Source organism: Otolemur garnettii, unplaced genomic scaffold (genome assembly GCF_000181295.1).
Source record: "Otolemur garnettii isolate 467f Iridium unplaced genomic scaffold, OtoGar3 scaffold00232, whole genome shotgun sequence".
Taxonomy (NCBI): Eukaryota; Metazoa; Chordata; class Mammalia; order Primates; family Galagidae; genus Otolemur; species Otolemur garnettii.
The window spans coordinates 1,481,766-1,501,830 of NW_003852627.1; the positions used below are offsets into that span (position 1 = coordinate 1,481,766).

Sequence of the window (20,065 nt, forward strand, 5' to 3'; positions counted from 1 at the left end):
GATTAGGAGGATGAGGATAGTGGTGATGATGGTGATGGTGGTGGTGGTGGTGGTGATGATGGTGATGATGAGGGTGATGACAATGATGAGTAGAATAATGATAGTGATGATGGTTATGGTCATGGTAATGAGAATCATGGTGTAGATGATGATCATCATGATGATCATTGAGATGATGAAGATAAAGAGGATGATGATGGTGGTCATTTGTTGAGCCATTTCTATGTTCTTCACAATATGTTATCCCACTTCATCTTCACACCAACCTTATTAGGTAAATATTTTTGTTCCCTTTGACAGATGAGTAAACCAAGGATGAAAAAGATGAATTCTTTCACAGAAGTATTTGGGTTTTTCTTCCTCAGAAGTATTTGTGAATAGATTTAGTTTGGATATGCTCTAAATTATTCCCGCCTAAAGGGTTTATGTATAATTAATTCCCAATAGTTTAATTGGTCACCTTTGATAGCTATCTCAGAGAATTAACTAAAACAAGAGTTTGACCCCCTTCTAGAGTAAGGCCCCTGAAGTAGAAGGCTTGCCACTTACTAGCCAGGGAACTCCAAAGCCCTCTGAGTGTCAGTTTCCTCATCTGTTAAAATGAGGATAAGCAATATTTAACCCCATAATGCTGCTGTGAATATTAAAAAGCACATGTAATGCAGCCAGTGTGATAATTGACATATCCCAGTCTCTGAATATGTGAGCTGTTTTATAATATATGTTGCAAGAGTGACACCAGTGGTGGGTAGAGCCAGAATCAGAGCTCACCTAACTGACACATACCCATCACATATAAGATTTTCCTGTCAAATGAAATACTTCTCAAGACCAACCATTCACCCACACATGTATTTATTCATCTGATCTATCATTCACCAATTCCCTGTTATGTTCAGAGGGGTATGGTATAAATACTAGAAAGAAGACATCTAATTGCTAAACAGTTCACCCCATATAGGGTACTTAGGCACCTCCATGGCAGATGAAACAATTGTCCCCATTGCTTCAATGTCTACACTTCTGTCATAAGCTTCAAAACTCCCCACATAGAAAGTAGCATGTACCATCAATCCCTTGGCCATGGGCATGGCCACTTGATTTGCTATAGCAGACATGAACAGGATGAAGCAGAAACTTGAAACATGTATGTGCAGACTGCATTAATGTACACAGGGATGATTTAATTAAAAAGAAAAAAAGAAAAAAGAAAGAAATACGTATGTGCAGTTAGGTGGACTTCTCTATGCTTCCCACACAGCCAGGAAAAGGGCTGCCCCTAGGTGACTTGTGCCCCTTCAGCCCAAGATCTGAATAAACATTCACGGAGCAGAGACCACACTGTTGACCTCTGGGCTGGCAAGAGAAAATAGAGCCACCACACATCCCCCAGTCTGAGGCAGGATGTCTCCACTTAGCCTGCACGCCCAGAGCAAAGGAAATGCATGCCGCGAAGATTTCACAGCAAAAGCTGACCAGCATAGCCACAAACCATTACCACATAATAACGAACATGGCCAGTGAGCTGAGGAAGGTACAAATGCCCTATAGGGAATTCAAAGAATCAGATGTTCCTATTTGAGTGTTAAATATAAAACACATTTAAAATGCTTGATGGCCCTGCGAGACTCTAGGGTTTAACTCTGGGTGTAGAGCGGAGAAGCTACAAGGAATTACGCACCTCATTCAAATTCACACCTCCCTTGGACTAACCCTGCTTATTTTGATACTGCATTTAACTATCATAGTTGCTAGATCTTCCTCTCCCAGCTGTCGACAAGCACAGTACATTCCCTAACCATTTCTGAATACAGCCTCCACCTGCTCTTGAATGGGGCTTCTGACCTATGCCCTGAGCTTCTGCATCTTACACACACGGAGAATGTTTGGGTGTTAACCTATTGTCTGTGCTGACTTTGCTTTTCCTATTTGTAAATGACAGGTTGGTACCTGCCATTTGAGCCATGTCAGGAATCTCCAGACTATAGATTATCAGCTATGAAGTAGGAAAGGCACCAAAGGCAAGACCTCTGGGCATTCCTGCCACAGCTGGCCCAGTTGGCTGGATAGCTCCATAAATGCCATAATCCTGTTGGACTGTAAGCCCCATGAGGGTGAAAACTATATATACATATATATATATTTTTTTTTTTTTTTTTGGCACATTAGGTAGTTAAAGGCTGTGAAATCTCATGGGATTCTCCCTATCTGTTTTCTGGTGATTGCCTTGCCTTCATTACTCCCTCGGATAAGAATATCAGCCACACATGTCAATGCAACACAGCTCCACCCCTAGTTACTTCTGAGGGCTCCAGAAAAGTCTTTGATTCCAAATGTATCAGGAATCTTTTCTGGGGAGTTTGAAATCTAGAATGTAGAGACTAGAGATTAGGACTCACTGCAGCCTAGGTATGTGATACTCTGGAGCAGGGGTTCTCGCCCTGGTCTATCAGCATTTGGAGGAGTTGGGTAATTCTGTGTTTTGTGGTCCAGGGGGCTGGTCTGGGCACTATTAGATGTTTGCCAGTATCTTTCATCCCAGGCCCCTACCCAGGGATAGATGCCAGTAGCAAACAGCTTTCCAGTCGTGACCACTGAATATGTTTCCAGACGTTGCCAAATGTCACCTGGGGGACAGCATTGCCTTTCTCCCGTTGAGAACTCCAGAGAGAGGGCCTGAACCCCCACTGTGGAGTCACTGGGACTGCCCTGCTTCTGGTTTTTGTCTAAGCCTATTTAACTCTTTCGTTGATTCGCTGAAGAATTGAGGAAGAAGGGCTTAAGAGGTGCTTCTGTAGCCTTAGAATAACTTTTATAATAAAATTTAGTTATCTATAATTACTTTCCATTTTAAGCACCCTACAGAACCAAGGTATTGTGTGACAGGCACTCAGTAAATACTGCTAGTGAGCAATTCGTTGTGCAAACATCCACTAGAAAGCCAATTAGAAAACATAATGTGGGGGTCTCAAAGCCCCCCAAAGTAGGGGGTTACCCAGCATCTTACCATCACCCACAAACTGAAGCAGGGCCAGGTCAATCTGCCTCTTCCAAGGAGAGCCCTTCTGGAGGGCAATTCCATAGCCAGTGGTGGCGAAGATGTACCCACTCCCGATGGTCACCAGCTTGCAGCCTTCATCCCTCCCGGCCTTGTAATTCAGGACTGCCGCATCATAGATGAAAGCGTCCAGCTTCCTGGAAGGATAAGAAACCAGGGAGTCAGTCCCGGGGGTGGCTGGGTACCACCATCTCATGGTCCACATGAGGCCTGATCCGGCATCACAAACTTTCTCTCATGCTGAGGAGGATGACTCACGGCCACTCCATCCTTTCGTCATAAAAGGATCTATTTTTAATGAGGAGATAAAAGCCAGAACCTTTTCTCTCTCCAACTTACAAGAGGTAGCTAAATAAAGACATGAAGAATCCATATACCCAAGTGAGTAAACAGTCGAGTTTGCTGGTTTGCTAAGTGTTTGCCCTTAGCACTCCCAACAGTGGAGAACGGTGGCCTATTTAGAAAGGTTTGCATCAGGACAAAATGAAGCATTAGGGAACAGGAGAATTCAGTGGTAGCGTGCAGGGACAGCAGAGGGACTGAAGAGGAACAATGTCTTTTCCTCTCAAAAGAAACACATTTCCTGCTTATTTATAAAATATAAAAATTAATGAATCATAATTTCTTAAAATCCAAATAATATAGTCTTAAAGACACAATTAAAATGAAAGTGACCCATAATTCTACAACACAGAAGCAAACTCTGTTAACATACGGATGAACAGCCTTTCAATTTTTTTATGTTTCTGTAAACCCATTCACACATACACACACAAAAGTTGACAAACTCTTCTGTAAGGAAAAGATAATAAAATAATTAGACTTGGAGGACCACATGGTCTCTGTTGCAACTACTCAGCTCTGCTGTTATAGGGTCTTATCGGCTGAATTGCTCCCCCCTCCAAAAAAAATTCGCATGTTGAAATCTTAACCTGCAAAACCTTGGAATGTGCCCTTATGTGGAGATACAGCCACTGCAGATGTAATTAGTTGAGGTCAAACTGTAGGGGGGGGGGTGAATCCCTTATCCATCGTGACAGGCATCCTTATAAAAAGGCAAAGTTTGGAGATAGACACAGGTAAGGGGGTGCCATGTCAGACTGGATTGTGCTGCCATGACCCAGAGAAGCCAGGAGAGGGGCCTGGAACATCTTTCCCTTGAGCCTTCAGGGGCAGCAGGGCCCTGTAAACACCTTGATCTTGGACTTCCAGCCCCCACGACTGTGAACAGGAAATTTCTGTGGTTTAAGCCACTTAGTTACGGAAGTCCTACAAAACTAATACATATCACTAAAGCAACCGCAGGTGATATATAAACAAATGAATTCTGTTTGTTCCTGTAAAACATTGTTTACAAAAACAAATCGGTCCATGGATTGTTGTTCACCAACCATTGTTTTAACCCTGAAAATATGACTGTATCCATATAAATTGCGGCACAAATTGCTTTCCTCACTAATTCTACACATCGTAAATGTATTTCCATATCAATAAACATAGCATCTTTAAATTTGTTTTTAATATAAATATACATTTTTAGGTGTTTATACATCCTTGAAGTCATCACAAAGTTCAAAATTTTGGACATTATCATTAACAGGATTCCTGTATATGCCCACCCAGTTCGCATCACCAAGAAACAAGCATCAGGTAATCCTTCACGAACATGCAGACTGCCTCCAAATGTTCACGTCATTTAACAAGGCTGAATCAGGGATAGACGTCTCCACACCAAAACAGGTAGGAAAACCAATCGGAGATGACTCCACTTCCTGACGCTTTCTCCACTGTATTGCCTTTCTTTATTTAACAAGAAAACAGAAAATGGCGATGCAAAGAAAAATACAAGTGGCAAAGAGAGGGTGTGCAGTGCTGCGTCCTTCCCGAGACAGCTGCGGGAGGACTCCCCACAGGAGCGAAACTATTTGGAAGGTTTACAGCCACGTTCTTCATTTTAATTTCTTTTTCGTTTGTTTCTGCAATAAAAATTGCAGGGCTTGTCTCACCTGTAGAAAGCCTCTGAAGCTTTGATCTCAAGGCTGGGGAAATCAGAGACATGGTATTAAGCTCTGAGAGTACTAAAAAGGAGTCAGATCACCCCAGCGGCAGAGGAACACTGGGCAATGACAGTAGTGATGACAGCCTAGAGCTGAGGAAGCAAATGGAGGTCGCAGTCCCGGACAGCCAGGAACACTGGGAGCTGCTGAAATACAGGATGAAGAGTCTAACAGGGGCAGGGAGAGGGGTCTGAGTTCAAGCCCAAGCTTGGATGATGGAACCACCTCAGCAAAGTCCCTGTCTCCCTTCGGCTGCTGGTTCCTTGTCTGTGAGAGGAAGTTGTCACTGTGGTCTTGGGCAGGTATCTGTCCAGCTGTGGCATTCTTTGATTCTGTCAGCCAATAGCCACCTTCTGTGACTATCAGTAGGGAAATTGAGATTCTGGATAACACAGGTATCCCGAGAACTTCTGGCCACGGATGGCACTGTCCTCTTGAGAGAGCTGAGGTGCCTGCAACGTCAGTGCTTCATGTATCCGAGTTGCCATGGAGACACCAAGAACCTTGATTTTACTAGACTTCCTAAGGCTCACCTAACTCTCCTCTCTCAATTCCTCAAAATTTAAACGTTAGAAAAAGCTGATGATCTAGTATCTTTTGCAACAACTTGGGGGGAATTAGACCCTATTCTCCTAAGTGAAGTATCGCGAGAATGGAAACACAGCTCGCACACGTGCTCAGTACTGAATTGGACCTAGTTGATCAACACTTATATACACAGATGGAAGGAAAACTCAGAGGAAACTGAGTAAGGGGGATGGGAAGGAGGGTTCGGGTTTACCTGGCACCTAATCGGGGAAATGCACATATGCTGGGTAAAGGGCACACTTATAACTTTGAGTTAAAATGTCCATAAACAAATTATGTAAGCAAAATGTGTGTGCCCCTGTAGTATTCTGAAATAAAAATAAAATCAAATAAACATAAACACACGTGCGTATGGGGTTTTCACATGTTAAGGCAGCTGTTGTTGTTACAGGGTGAAACCTCGTCCCATCCTTTTTACCCCCACCACACTGACGCCCAGCAAGGTTGGAAATCTAAACGAGGACCTTGCAACCGTACGAGAGCTGTCCAAAAGCAGTTTAAATTGTTATTTTGCAAACAGGCATATATTTCAGCAAATCAGCACCATATTTTGTGGGAAATATTTTTGAGCTGAGCAAAAAAAAAGGAAATTTTCTCAGGGAACAAAGTTTGTAAAAGCATAATGCTGTCAAATCGGAGGCAGGACAGTGACGAAAGACACGGTTGATTCTGACCAAAGCAATTATACACAGGCGAGCCTGGCTAGTGGTTGTGCTCTCAGAGGGGTCTGGCCAGGGAAGGCCACAGAAAGGTCAGCCCTCCATAGTTTGATTTTGTCATCTCAGGCCACCTCAGAATCTAAGTGACGACAACACAGAAAGAAAACTATGAGCTTTGGTGCTCTCTCTCATCAATCGTTCTAGAGATCTGGTGTCGAAATGCAATGGCCACAGATACCTGCATATTTATAAACACCCCTGGGCTCACATTGCCAGTCCTCTCTGACAGAGACAGCCGGCATTCACGTGGCCCCTTAGGAAAGTGCAGAGCTTGTGAGATACATCATCCCACGGGGCCTCACAACTGCCCAGTAGTGAGATATTATATTATCATTATGATTATTCATTATTTTCCTATTTTGTCTAAAAGCAAACGAGATCCAAGAGGTGAGGGCTAAGACAGCCAAGAGATCACCAGGGTTGTTTCCAAACTCTGTCCTACAAAACTTCTGGGCTCACACCATCCACTAGAACCCCCTGCGGTAATGGACGTGCTCTTTGCCTGCTCTGTCTAGTTGGGTACTGTGCACTTGAAATGAGGTCAGAGCAACCAAAGAGCCAAGTCTTTAATTCATTTAGATGTTAATGTAAGTGGTCACAAGTGGCCGGGGGCTGTCACAGTGGACAGCATAGCCCCAGCAGTACCTGGGGTTCCCCTTCTTGCTCTTACCCCAAAAGGTTTACTTTTGATCTATTGGAAAAAATAGTTGTTCCTGGTGTTAAAACGAAAAGAAATGAAAATTTCTGACGCACTGGAGAGGATTTTGGACAAAGCACTGTGTTTCTGAGCCTCAGTTTTCTCTCTGGACAGAGCAGAGAGAGCTGACAATATGTGCCCTTAGCTGGCTGTTGAGAATAAAGTAACATTACGTAAGTGAAGTTGCCTGCACTGCCTGGAAGGCAGCAGACACTCAAAACACATAAACACGTTCAATTGAATTCAGATTTTATGGTAAAGAGGCTCACAAATTTCATGCATCCTATGTGAGAAATCCAGTTCCAAACACTTAATATGCGCGATAGGATTTTGTTTACTCTTCTCGCTGTGCGGGATGGGCAGGCTGCTGCTGTCCCCGCTGTCAGAGGCGGAAACTGAGGCCCTGTGAAAGGGACTCAACATCACCACCCAGACTGTAAGTGTCTAAAGCAGCATTTGGACTTACGCAGCCAGATGCCCAAGGTCACAGACATGACCATGATGACCAAGCCACATGACCCAGAGACATGTGAAGGCAGCCCTGTCTGTTACTTAAGAGACTCAGATTGAGGATCAGAGCTACCAGTCCAGGCAGATGTTACAGAAGAAGAGCAGGGATGGGACCTACGCAGTCTGAGTTTGAAGAGATTTGGCAGATCCTTTAGCTTCATCTGTCAGATGCAGAGCCATGTTAAGGGGCTACCAACATAGAAACTTCTCTTGCCCCTAACCTGTGCAACTCCATTCCTTCAGGGGACATCTATGTATAGATGGCCATGGCGTCTTGTTAAAGATAAGGGGTAAGAGAGAAAAAGGCCATCTAAAACTGCAGCCCAGTTTGGACCGGAAGCATTTGGGGTGGGTAGAGCTGTGACCGCTGGAGCCAGAGTGACGTGGTAAGCGGCAGCTTGGTGCGGGCAGCACTCAGCTTGGAGCAACACAGACAAATTGATGGCCCTGGAGGGGCTGATCCTTTAGAACTGAGAGCAGCTAAATGAAAGCTCAAATATTCAGCCCAGTGAAGCTTCTCTACTAGGCAGGCATTTGCTGCTTCTTTTTAAGAGGAAATCATCTTTGTGCCCACCTTCCTGGCTCCCTTTGGGTCCCATGATTGTGCTCATTCCACTGGGCAGGAGGAAGCTCAAAGGACAAGGTCTGAGAGCCATGAGATGTTACCTGTGACAGGAACTGAGCTCTTGCCTGACACACTAGGTGTAATGCCACCTTTTTGCCTCCATTCCCTGCAGAAGACCCTCCTGTCCAACATCTGTGACAGATTAGGTGATACCTCAACTTCCCGACATGAGAGCTGGAGCAGAAGAGGAGCCCGGATTCAATGCTGCACTGTGTTGGCCCCCACCTCCGCCAGCCACCTCAGAGGCTGTGTGGGTGCTGTCACTGTCTCTGGCACCGGCAGTCCTCAAGGAACGCAAATGATTAGAAATGACAGCAATTCAGAATGAGAGGGCGAAATAAGACCTCCTCTCTGTAAATTAGCAAGAAGCAAAGGAAGGAGGGATGTCACATGTACCCCGTGCTACTTTAACCTAGCGGTTTCCTGCAATGTATTTTGACAGCTCTGAAGAGCTGCTCCAGAATTCTCAAATGTGTAGATCTGACCCTGTTACTTCAGTCACTGGGACTCTCTTACACCTCTGTGATGGCCTCGAGAGTCCACTCCTAGCCTAGAGACTGTTGGTAAACCTGATTTCCCATGCACAACAGAAGACAGTGTCCCATAGGCAAGGCAGGGTCCCCTTGGGGGCAGGGACTTGTATTGTCAAGAGGCTTGACATTTCCTAATCAAAAGTTTCCGGTTTTAGCTCATCATCTTCTTATCCATGTTTTCAGACGCTCTCTGGGGGTCTCAGCACATTTAAAGGCTAATTATATAGTTAAAGTTAATTATTCATTCATTAACATTCAAGAAGTCTTTAATGAGACATCGACTTATTTTGATGAATTAATGAAAGCAGAGTGTTCACATGTGTGTGTGTGTGTGTGTGTGTGTGTTTTGGAGGTCTAGTCTAAGGTGTTTCTGAAAATCAAACATCTCCTTGATGATAATTCGATGTACTTTTTAGGTCAAATTGGAGACTTTTTAGGAAGAGGAAACCATCAGCAAGGTGGGCCCTTTGACATTTCAGGTAACTATAAAGTTCAGATGCACCTTCACCAGTTCTGTGAATGAGGCCCAGTCACGGGACCTCTTGAAGCTTCAGTTTTCTTGTCTGTAAGATGAAGAAATAATGCCTTTGTTACAGGGCTGGTTGTTGAATGGATTAAAACGGAAGTGGAAGTGTTTTATTATTGCAGATACTGGTGAAATTCAGGAGATTGTTTGGCAGTGACGACATTGCTGTGCTGAGGGGCAGTGGTGGAGGTGTTGATCATCAGGTCCTACCCTCAGGACTTCTGGTGGGAGAAGGGCCTCACAGTCCCCAGACCTGGAACCCTGAAGCATGACAACCTTTGAAAGTGTTCACTTGGCTGAGAGACAGTCAACCAACATGGAAACTCCATCTGCCATCAACACAGGACTAACTTCCAGAAAGTGGCCTGGCATCACATTAGACTCTGAATTTGTGGACACAAACTCTCAAGTCAGAACTACACTGACATTGATGGATGTTCACCAGGGAAACATTTTCCAAAGCTAATTTAATTCCCAGATCAATGTCTTGCATACCATAGCTAAATTGTTTCCAATTTTGTTAGGGGGGCAACTATTTTTACTGGGGTCATTTCTTTTGTGTTTAAATTCTATAAAGATTTGCCTCAAAGATCTGTGTTTAGACCACAACAAATTTCACTCATTTATAATTGCTGCCATGTTGAGTTTTCTTTTGTGGTTGTTATTTCCAGCAAGTTCAATTCTCCTGGGTCAAAATTACACAGAAATCTAAAATTAGCCTGAGAGATTCAAGTTTATCTATGGATCTTTGGTCAATAACAAATTTTACTCCATGTGATTTTAGTTGTTGTCGGTTTGATTTGTATGGATGATGTCTACCAGTAATATTCACTGAGAATTGGGCAAAGAAGACTGATGGTTAATATCTTTTTTAACTGAGAAAATTCCAAGTGATTTTGTAAGATGGAGACAAAAAGAGGAAGAGAAGGGGGGAGAATGTGACCGAGGAAGAGAAAGAGAGAGGAGGAAGCAATGCAGATGGAAGCAGGCGCCAAGCAAGACAGCAAGAGAGTGAGAGAGAAAGAAAGAAGAAAAGAATGAGAAAGAGAAAGTGAGGGAAAGAGATGGAGAAGAAGAGACATCAGTAAGTAACAGAGAGGAAGAGAGTAAAAAGAAAGATGGAGACACAGGAAGAGACAGAGAGAGAGAGAGAGACTGAGAGCGAGGACAAGAGGAAGAGAGAGAATGAGAGAGAGAGAGAGAACAAGTGCGGGTATAGGAGACAGGAGATGGGGGCACGCGCTCTGCCTACTGACTGCCACCAACCTCAAAAACAGGGAAGAATCAAAATGATACAGGAAAGTTATCTGTAAGGTCTTATCTCTGGTAAATTTAACATTGGGCCCAAATTGACAATGTCCAGGGAGTTGAGAGATTATTTAATCCAGTCTCTCCATTTTTCAGATGAGGAAACTGAGGCTGAGAGATCCCGGCATTCCACAGCATCTACATTTCTATATCAGCCTACTATGCACCAAAGCCAAGTGCATTCAGAGCACCATTGCAGGACTTCCTGAATGCCAGGGCTTAGATGGGAGGTGGGTCAGAAAACTGACTCAGCACACACTGTGGAAAGTCAGATGAGTCTTCTCACATTTCTCTAAGCCATGATTTCTCCATAATCATTGATTATTATTTCCAGAAGGGATCTCTCACATGTGTACATGTGCTGGTTGAATGAAGTTACAACTATAAATCTGTTTGATGAATTACAAAGTGCTATGCAAATTCTGTTTGTTCTTCACACTACAACACATATCCTGACACAGGAAAAGTATGGATTCCTTCTGGACTGTTAATCTTGTACAGGGCTCCTTAGACGGTAGTTCTCAGGGTTGAGATGAGAGCTAACCATTCCGCTGCAAGTGTCGGCATGCACAGTGTTACTGTAAACAAGGTTCAGAGATATTTATTTGTTCAAACTTTTCTCAAATGTTTACTATGAGTCAGACACTGTTCTTTGCCTGAATATCTCATTTAACCTTTACAGTGAGCGCCTAAGTGGAGAAGCCATAATTAGCATCATTTCATAAAAGAGGAAACTGGAGTCTACGAGGTTAATGAACTTGTCCCACAGATCAATGTCACAGAGTGGGGATTGGAATCCAGGACGCTTAGGCATTATGCACTCCTTCCTACCACTGGTAGTAATAGCGACACTGGTCACATGGCAGGACTAATTGAAATAGCGCCTGGTCATTAAATGTGAAAACTAACCAGCAGAACTGTATTAAACGAAGAAATCAAAACAGATTTGCCCCTACCCTGATTCAACTTGTGCAAACGTGTCAACAATACAAAAAAGAAATACAGAAAGAAGCTGAAAAGTTACAATCCAGAGAAAGGTTTGTTCGGGTTTTTTCTGAATAGTGTAATACTTGTGTTACTGAAAATTTGTTAAATATAAAATGATATAAAGACCAACTCTCAATCACCCAGCAATATCTCTGATACTATTTTAATGTATTTCCTTTTATTTTGCTTTCTTCATCTCTTTTCTTTCTTCTGTACCCATCTCTGAGTTTAAAGACTTGTGATCACACTTTATTTAACTCCCCCCCATTTTTCTACTTTTAACAGATTTTAAATGGGTGGCCTTGAAAATCCTTTAATATTGTTTTTAATAGAGTTTAACAGGAAATAATTCTGAGTACCAAAAAGAAAAAAAAAATGTCTGCACATTCCTACATTCCTGACTTTTTATTTAGGAAAAAGTTGCCTAACTCTATGATGCAGGAGCAATTATTTCTGAGCTTTATTTGCAGTGTGGGGGCGGATCTCAGAAACCAGGTCATTATCGGTCTGACTTTCTCTGGAGATGACGCTATCCCATTTAGAACAGCTCACCGAACCCTGATGTCTACAGCTGTCTTCGAACTCAGTAGCTGAAAATGAACCATCCGTGCTTGATTCTGGTTGACTGATAAAATATACCAAATAAAACCTGAGCAAATGGCATCCTTGAAAGGACCTGCTCTGCGTAGCAATGAAACTCCAGCGAGGCTCCTTACACTGCCCGGGTCTCCCTTTGCTTTATCAGTCCCAGGATGCTCGGACCTGTTTGCTTGGAGAATAGAAATGAAGATGCAGTGATTTTATCGTCATCAAGTCACATGATGTATGACATATGTCTATTATATATGATGTACATTATATAACCTCGATCTCTAATTCTTCCCTGAACTCTAACCCCAGAAAGCCAACTGCTTAGCTGCATCTCCAACCCTGGAGGCAAGCCTAACTTCTACATTTCATGATTCTACAATGCAGTTATTTGGCTAAGTAGCCCATTGGATAATCAGGTTTTAGTTGTTGAGTTTCAAGTTCTTCATCTCTTAAAAGGGAGAGTAATAATATCTGGTGATAAGAGGTGACAGGGAAGTAGAAGAAAAGCCTGGCCTCTTAGGTGAGTGACAGTGCCACTGTTACCCTAAATAGCCACCACATTCGGGGTGCTGCTGGAGCGGCCAGATGCTGCCATCTGGACTTGTGTACTCGTGTACCCAGCCTTCTGTCACAGAGGAAGGCAGGAAACCGGACGCTCCAAGGTTCAGGGAGCCAGTCAAGGACCCTGTGTATGAAGCACACTCAGGAATGTACTTAGGAAAGTGGTGACTAACCATGAATTTAGTGCAGAGTAGGAACGCTCTTTTTTTTTTTTTTTTTTTTTGAGACAGAGCCTCAAGCTATCCCCCTGGGTAGAGTGCCATGGCATCACAGCTCAAAGCAACCTCCAACTCCTGGGCTCAAGCGAGTCTCCTGCCTCCGCCTCCCGAGTAGCTGGGACCACAGGCACCTGCCACAATGCCCGGCTATTTTTTTGGTTGCAGCTGTCATTGTTGTTTGGTGGGCCCGGGCTGGATTCGAACCCGCCACCTTAGGTGTATGTGGCTGGTGCCTTAGCCACTTGAGTCACAGGTGCTGAGCCAGGAATGCTTTAAAGATAGAACCACAAATGTAGAATATAAGTGTCTTAACACAATAACTAAGAAAATGACATGAAGGCTATGTTAACCAGTTGGATGAAAACATTTCAGATTGTATATAGAACCAGCACACTGTACCCCATGGCTGCATTAATGTACACAGCTATGATTTAATTAAAAAATAAAGATAGAACCACTTGAAGATGGGGAGATACTGTGGAACCTTGTAACCTATGAAGAAAAATCTGTTGAACATGTACTGTGATGACTAATAACATGGCTGATGTTTACTTTTACCATGAGAGGACAAAAGTGACACAGGGAAGGAGGAGGGCAGGCCAGCTCTTGAGGATATATCTTCACTGTTCTGCAGAATTGCTGGCTTTGCTGTAAATAAAAGTGAAACTGTTGATCTTTCATCTGTTTCTTCATTGATGGGTGTGGGTGACAGGTGGACAGACTCCTGGGTTGGGCACATACGGAAATTAAAAAGGGTCCTGCAGCAAACAACAAGTTTGGGTCATGACTCAGTTGACCACAAAATGCCCTGTCTAGCTTGGGACACAGAGTGAAGAAATGGTCCTGGTTGCAGAACAGTGCACACAGGAAATGTCAGAAGCATCACAGAATGAACAGCCACCACCATACAACTACCTGGAAAATAACAGGTAGTAATTATTGTTGAGACGTAAAGGAAAATGGGGGCTACGTGGTGACTGAGGTAATCTGTGACCAATAAGAAGCAGAGAAGAATACTTTAGGGCTTTGGGGGACCGATGAAACCTTTAGAGATAATTATTGAGGGATTAGGAAGAGAGATACTTATGCTGGTGTACTGCTTTGGGGACGGCCTCTTCTTACAAAGGGGGATCCCTTTTCTCTCTTTGGAAAAGTCTATGCTTTGTACCTTAAATACACTTTGCCCTATTCTCTGCTGCACTGGAGAGTCCCAGCTGCTTTATTTTCACTCCCCTTGAGTTTGCTTTTACTTTAACTTGGCAGAACTTGCCAGCTCCAGTGACTGACTAGACCACGTTTTGGATAGCTCAAGGCCCTTAGAGACCCTGACGCCCAGTTCATAGCAGTATTGTAAGGATCGAAGGGGGTAGGCATGTGAAGTGCTGAGGGCTGCAGCCCACAGGTTGTGAAGTCTGGATACCACAAAGGCGTTGTTGTCTCAAAGGCACTTCCAACTTAATACGCCCGAGCCTAACCTCCTGTTCTGCCGCATCTCAGCTCATTCTGCACTTTCCTCCGGAAATAACTTTCTTCTTCCTTGTCCTGTCCACTCCATGCAGAATTTTCTCAATATTCAACCATTTAACTTCTCAAAGCCCCAAAACTACCTCATTGGAATCACCAGAGGCACTAGTCAAAATATGTCCTCCTAAATCGCACAGGCTTTGAGAACCTGTAACAGAGGCAACGGGCAAGGAAATGTTTTAGGGATTGTCTTTTAAACACCCTCCCGTCATTGCTGGGGATGAAAACCTGCGTTCCTGCCTGAGGCCAGTAATCAAAAAGGCAGGAAAATGTTCTTCTCTGTTTGTTTTCTTATAGCTTAAACCACAGGAGATGGCTCAACAGAATTTTCCAGACAAAGAATGCAACCAGATCTGACCCAAATCATTTAAAACATTGTAATACCTGTCTCTTGGGTTAATTTACAAGTTGATCTGTTTCCATCTTTCCTTTCTTCTCTAATACCATCTGTCACCCCTAAACAGAATTATCTGCACTCCTCATTGCTCCTCCCCTCCAAAAGGGCAGGTATAAAAATATCTGAACGTCACTGGGATACGGGGTGATCGCCCTGTGATTCTCCCCATAGGCATAGTAAGTAAACTTTTCTCTTGTTAATCCGCCTTAATTGTGACTTGATCTTTCCATGAACTTTCAGGAGAAAGGGCAAGTTCCTCTTCACCCTGTAAATAGCCAAACTCATAGAGACAGAACGTAGAACAGAGATCGCAGTGTCCGGGACCAGGAGTTATGAGTAGTTTTTGTGTGATGGGTCAAAGTTTCAGTTCTACAAGATGAAGAGTTTTGGAAATAGGTAGTGGCGACTGTTGCATGACATTATAAATGTATTGATCAACAGTGAACTGTATGCTTAGAAATGGTTACGATGGTAAATTTTACACTGCGTGTATTTTACCACAATAAAAAACACTGGGGAAAAAAGAGAGATGCCCTCCTTTCCAATTCCTCCAACCACTCAAAGTAAAGAGACTTGTCTGTTTCCCCACATCATTGAGCTGGGAATGAAATTGTGTAGGTGATTAGGGGAGTCTGAGGGTTGGTGATTGATTCTTCTAAGGAAATCAGAACTTTTTCATAAATACATATATACATCATAGTACATGAAAGTCGAGTAAAATAAAAATGCCGACTATCCCTTCACCATGTCGTGAAGTATTGGGATTTTTGGAGTTCCAGGGACACTGTTTACGTCTGGTGTAAGTGCTGGGCTTGCCGTTTTGCCCACTCGCAAACCATTGGGCAAACATCAGCTTCTGATGATGGAGCATTTGTAAACCTAAATCTGTCTCCACTCATTACAGCTTCGGTTCCCACTTCTAGAGTGGATGTTCTTAAAATTTGATTAGTGTAAATCTGCATCACCTGAGGAGCTTGTTAACTGTGCAGATTTCCAGGCCTCTCCCCACAGACACTGTTTTTCAGCTGGCTCAGGGGGGCTCAGGAACCCACAGTTTTATTAGTGCCCTACTGATTCAGACTCAGGCTGTCCTTTGAAAAGCATTGGTTGTAAGCCGGACGTCACTAGGCTCATCCCCCATTGGCTCAGGATCCATTCCTGAGAAATCCTATCTCTGTCAACGTTGACACATCAGATTACTTTCTCACTGATTTGCCTGCTAATTTCTCTACCTTTGTTATGAATTTCAAAAAGCAACGAAACTTAACTTCCGAGTTTCTCTCTGCCTATGCTTTTCTTCAAACCATTATGGACTCTAAAGAAAGGGATTTGGTCTGTCTGTTCTTCATATACCTGTCTCAAAAGAATGGGTTTATTGGATGTCTTTGGGATAGCACTTCTCAAATTTTAACATGTTTCAAAATCTCTCGGAGTGGGGGAAGATGTTTGTTAAAATGAAGGTTCAGAGGTTCCATGGCTAGAGAGAAAGTCCTCTGCTGAGCGAGACATCTGGCTTTTAACAAGTAATCATGTGATTCAAATACAATTGGTCCGTTGACCAGGCTTGGAGACACCTGGCGTTGGAACATTATTCAAAATCCTTTGTGCAAACTGACAATCACTTGTGTATGAAATATGCCTGGACTTTGATAAGTGTTTGATACAAACAAAAGTCTCTCAGAACTATTTTAGGACTCAAAGAATTCCAGAACTTTCATTTTTTAAACAGGTACACTGAGGCCCAGAGAGGTGACATAGCTTGTGCAAAACCACGGCTAACATTAGGACCCAGACGCGACCCCAGCCTGGACTCTCACCATTGTCTGAAAAGGAAATAAGAATGGGAGAGAGGAAAGAAAAAGATCTGTAAGTGTGATGAACGAGATGCCTGAAAGGCCGCGTCCTTATCATGGGATATGAAAGACATGACCAGCTTTAAAAGCTTATTGGATCCTGGTGCAGCTCCGTGCTGGGGGTTCCCATATTTTGACTCTCATCATCTCTAAGAAGTTGAAGTCACAGCTGATGCCACAAACTAAGAAAACTTCCAAATACCACCAAGGCAATCAAAATAGAAGAAAACATGAGATAATTCTTTTGTAATCTTAGAGTGGCAAAAGACGTCTGAATGATGATTCACAATCAAGAAGCTATAAGAAAAGGACTGATACACAGAGGGTGCCCAAAACATGTGTACATATTTTCTGAAAAGAAGAAAACTGCGTGACAACTGTAACATTCAAAATGTACCGATAAAAAGATGAAGACAAGTCGTGTTTGAGCGCCTCTTTGCTCACATTGCAAAGTCAAATGTGACTTGAATATTACAAGTTTAAGACAGTTTTTCCCTTTCTTAAAATGTGTACTCATTTTTTGGCACCCTCTCTATTTGACTAGAAAAAATAAAAATCCACATAGAGAAGAAAAAAATCATAGCAAGCTCAAAAAACAAACAGAAAAGCCAGGGGAAACATTTGTGATCACGCTACAAATAAAAGGCTCGTACCTCTAGTATGCAAATCGATAAGAAAAAGACCAACAAACCAATAGAAAAATTCATAAACCTAAAAGAGGAAGTGCAGATAGCTCTCAGCCGTGTATGAAAACATGGTCAAAATTTACCAAAAATAAAATAAATGCAAATTAAAATACATGTCAGTACATTTCTTACCTATTAGCAAATTTTAGAGGATCATTACATGTTGTCTTGGGAAAACAACGTGGAGGAAATAAGCTCTCTCATACTTTGATGAGTTAAGTATGGATTTTCTTTGGAGGGAAATTTGTCAACATCTGTCAAAGTTATGTGTGGTCTTTGACCCACTATTTCAGAAATTTATTCTGCATTGTATGTGATGTGTGTCCAAGGATATTCATTCATTCAGCGTAGTTTGCAATAGCGAAAGATTAGAAACAATCCAAGTATCAACCAACAGGGGGCTGATTAAATATGTATGGTGCATTTACATAATAAAGACTACGAATCTATGAAAAATAACTCTATAGCTCTTTATGCATTGACATAGAAAGACCTGGAAGAACTTTCTGGAAGGATAGACAGAGTAAATGTGATTTTTATGCAGGGTATACTAGATGAGAAATAGTGTGGAGGGAAGATGCTTCATTGTTTTTCCTTTTATATACTTTGTGAGTTATATATTAGCTAGTCAAAATTTAATTTAATGTATTTAAATAATTAACCAAAAAACCTGTTAAACATGCAGGTGTCCCTAAACATTAACCCTTCTGAAATGGAATCTCTAGGGAGGGAGCTCTGTTGTGCTCTTATCTCCAAGGATGTATTGAGTTATTTCTTCATAAAAAGACTCATATTCCTTTAGCTCTAGTTTCTGAGTTTATAGGCCAAGCATCCCACCACATGGGAGATTGAGTATAGAGAGAACCTACCATCTGCCCAAGTTTGCAAAGATGGATGTTATAATTATTATATGGCTTCCAGAAAACTATTTGTACAATTTATGGCCAAGGATGGTTCCCATTTCTCTACTCCTTTTTATTGCATTATATTAAAAAAAGATTTCAAAAGAAAGAAAACAGCCCATTTTGTGCTCTGAGTGATAAACGGGCATCCAGGGAGCCAGCCAGGATTCAACCACTGTTCCCAGTCATTGTCATCCACAGTTGTGCTCACCGTCTGTCCAAAGCAACAGAATGTGCTGATTAAAAGACCACGGTAGAAACAAACACACAAAAAAGTACATATCCGTGGTTAAACTGGAAAGTCGTTAAAAATCTGTCTTTTCTGGTATCTACCAAATCTGAATACACATTCATTCTACGTGAACTCTCTTGTGCAGCCAAAGACACAAGAATGCCCTTAGAAGCATTATTTATTATAGTCAAAAGTAGGATATTACTCCAATGTTACTTTAAATTAGAAGAAAGAGAGAAATTCATGGTATATTGCAACAATGAAATTCTATACAGCGGTGATAATGAATGAACAGGAACGATATGCAACAATCTCATCAATTAAACCCTGGGCCAATAAAAACAGACAAAAAAGAAAACTTAGGGTGTGATTTTGTTTATATGTTAAAGTAACAGGCAAAAAGAATTCATGGCATTAGAAGTACAAGTGTTTAGTGGAAGATATTGATGAAAATGCTGAGTCTGGGGTAGGGGGCACGTATTCTGGGTGTTGAAGACCTAGATGATCAGTTTGTATTGTACAAAGCCATAAAGTAGTATATTTAATATTTGTAATCTTTTTGCATTTTTGTTATACTTTAAAAGTTAAAAAAAAATTATTCCAAGCCAGAATGAGCAGTGCGTGAGTGCGTTTGGGTAAGTCAATAAGCTTGACTTCTAAATAAATGCTCTCCCAGCCCCTGCTAAGATACCAAAGAAATTCCAAAGACAGAGTCTGGGAGGATAGAATGTTCACAGCCAGAACTCCTGGAGAATTATGCAGAGATTCAGACTTTGGTGGTTTAAAGGTGACCCTCCATCTCATACCAGATACAAAGCAAGCAACCAGGCCTTCACAATGGGCCTGCAGAACAGCCAAAGGGGGAGAGGCTATTTATTAAGCTGCATGGAAAATGCACCTCCAGTCATGTTTCCATCTCAGGACTCCCTGATGACCAAGACGCCCCACGTAAGTTAATTTTCTGGATAATCAAAACTCTCCTCATTAAACAAATCTTTCACTTAAAATGAGGCCATCTTAAATGGAACCCTTTCCAAAGTGTATTTCACACATCCTTGACTTTTTACAACAAAAAACAACACTAACAATTAGGTTTTGTCTACGTCCCAGGCACGAAAGCCTGTCTCCGAAGCCTAAACGCCTAAACTCTGTGCAGGTTTAGGTTTTTCCCCACAGTTTCAGGTACTGAGTATGCGCTATACAACACAATGCCAAAGATAGACAGGAACGTTAGCTGTACCTTTAGAGAGGTGGTTTGAGTTCTCGCTGCTTTTCTCTACATATTTTCTTTCTTCATCATGAATATTATACAATTAGTTTTCACATAAAGCTGTTACCAGTATGCATTACCCCAGAAAAAAAACTCCTACCTACAATCTGATAGAAATCACTGTTTTCACTCCTTGAAGTTCAGAACCTTCTTAGGTCTTTCTATTTGATTAAAAAATTTCCTTATCAATGTAAGAAACCCCTCTGTTTCTCTGTACTTCAAA

General features: G+C 42.2%; 1 protein-coding gene across 2 annotated transcripts in view; it reads right to left on the reverse strand.

Moving 5' to 3' along the window:
• Positions 1-20,065, reverse strand: part of GRIN2A (glutamate ionotropic receptor NMDA type subunit 2A) — a 408,795-nt gene that overhangs the window by 35,325 nt on the left and 353,405 nt on the right. For both annotated transcript variants that reach the window (XM_003802071.3, XM_012812896.1), the window contains one exon: positions 3,008-3,195. In XM_003802071.3, the coding sequence (XP_003802119.1) occupies positions 3,008-3,195 (188 nt within the window). The remainder of the gene's footprint in view (positions 1-3,007; positions 3,196-20,065) is intronic.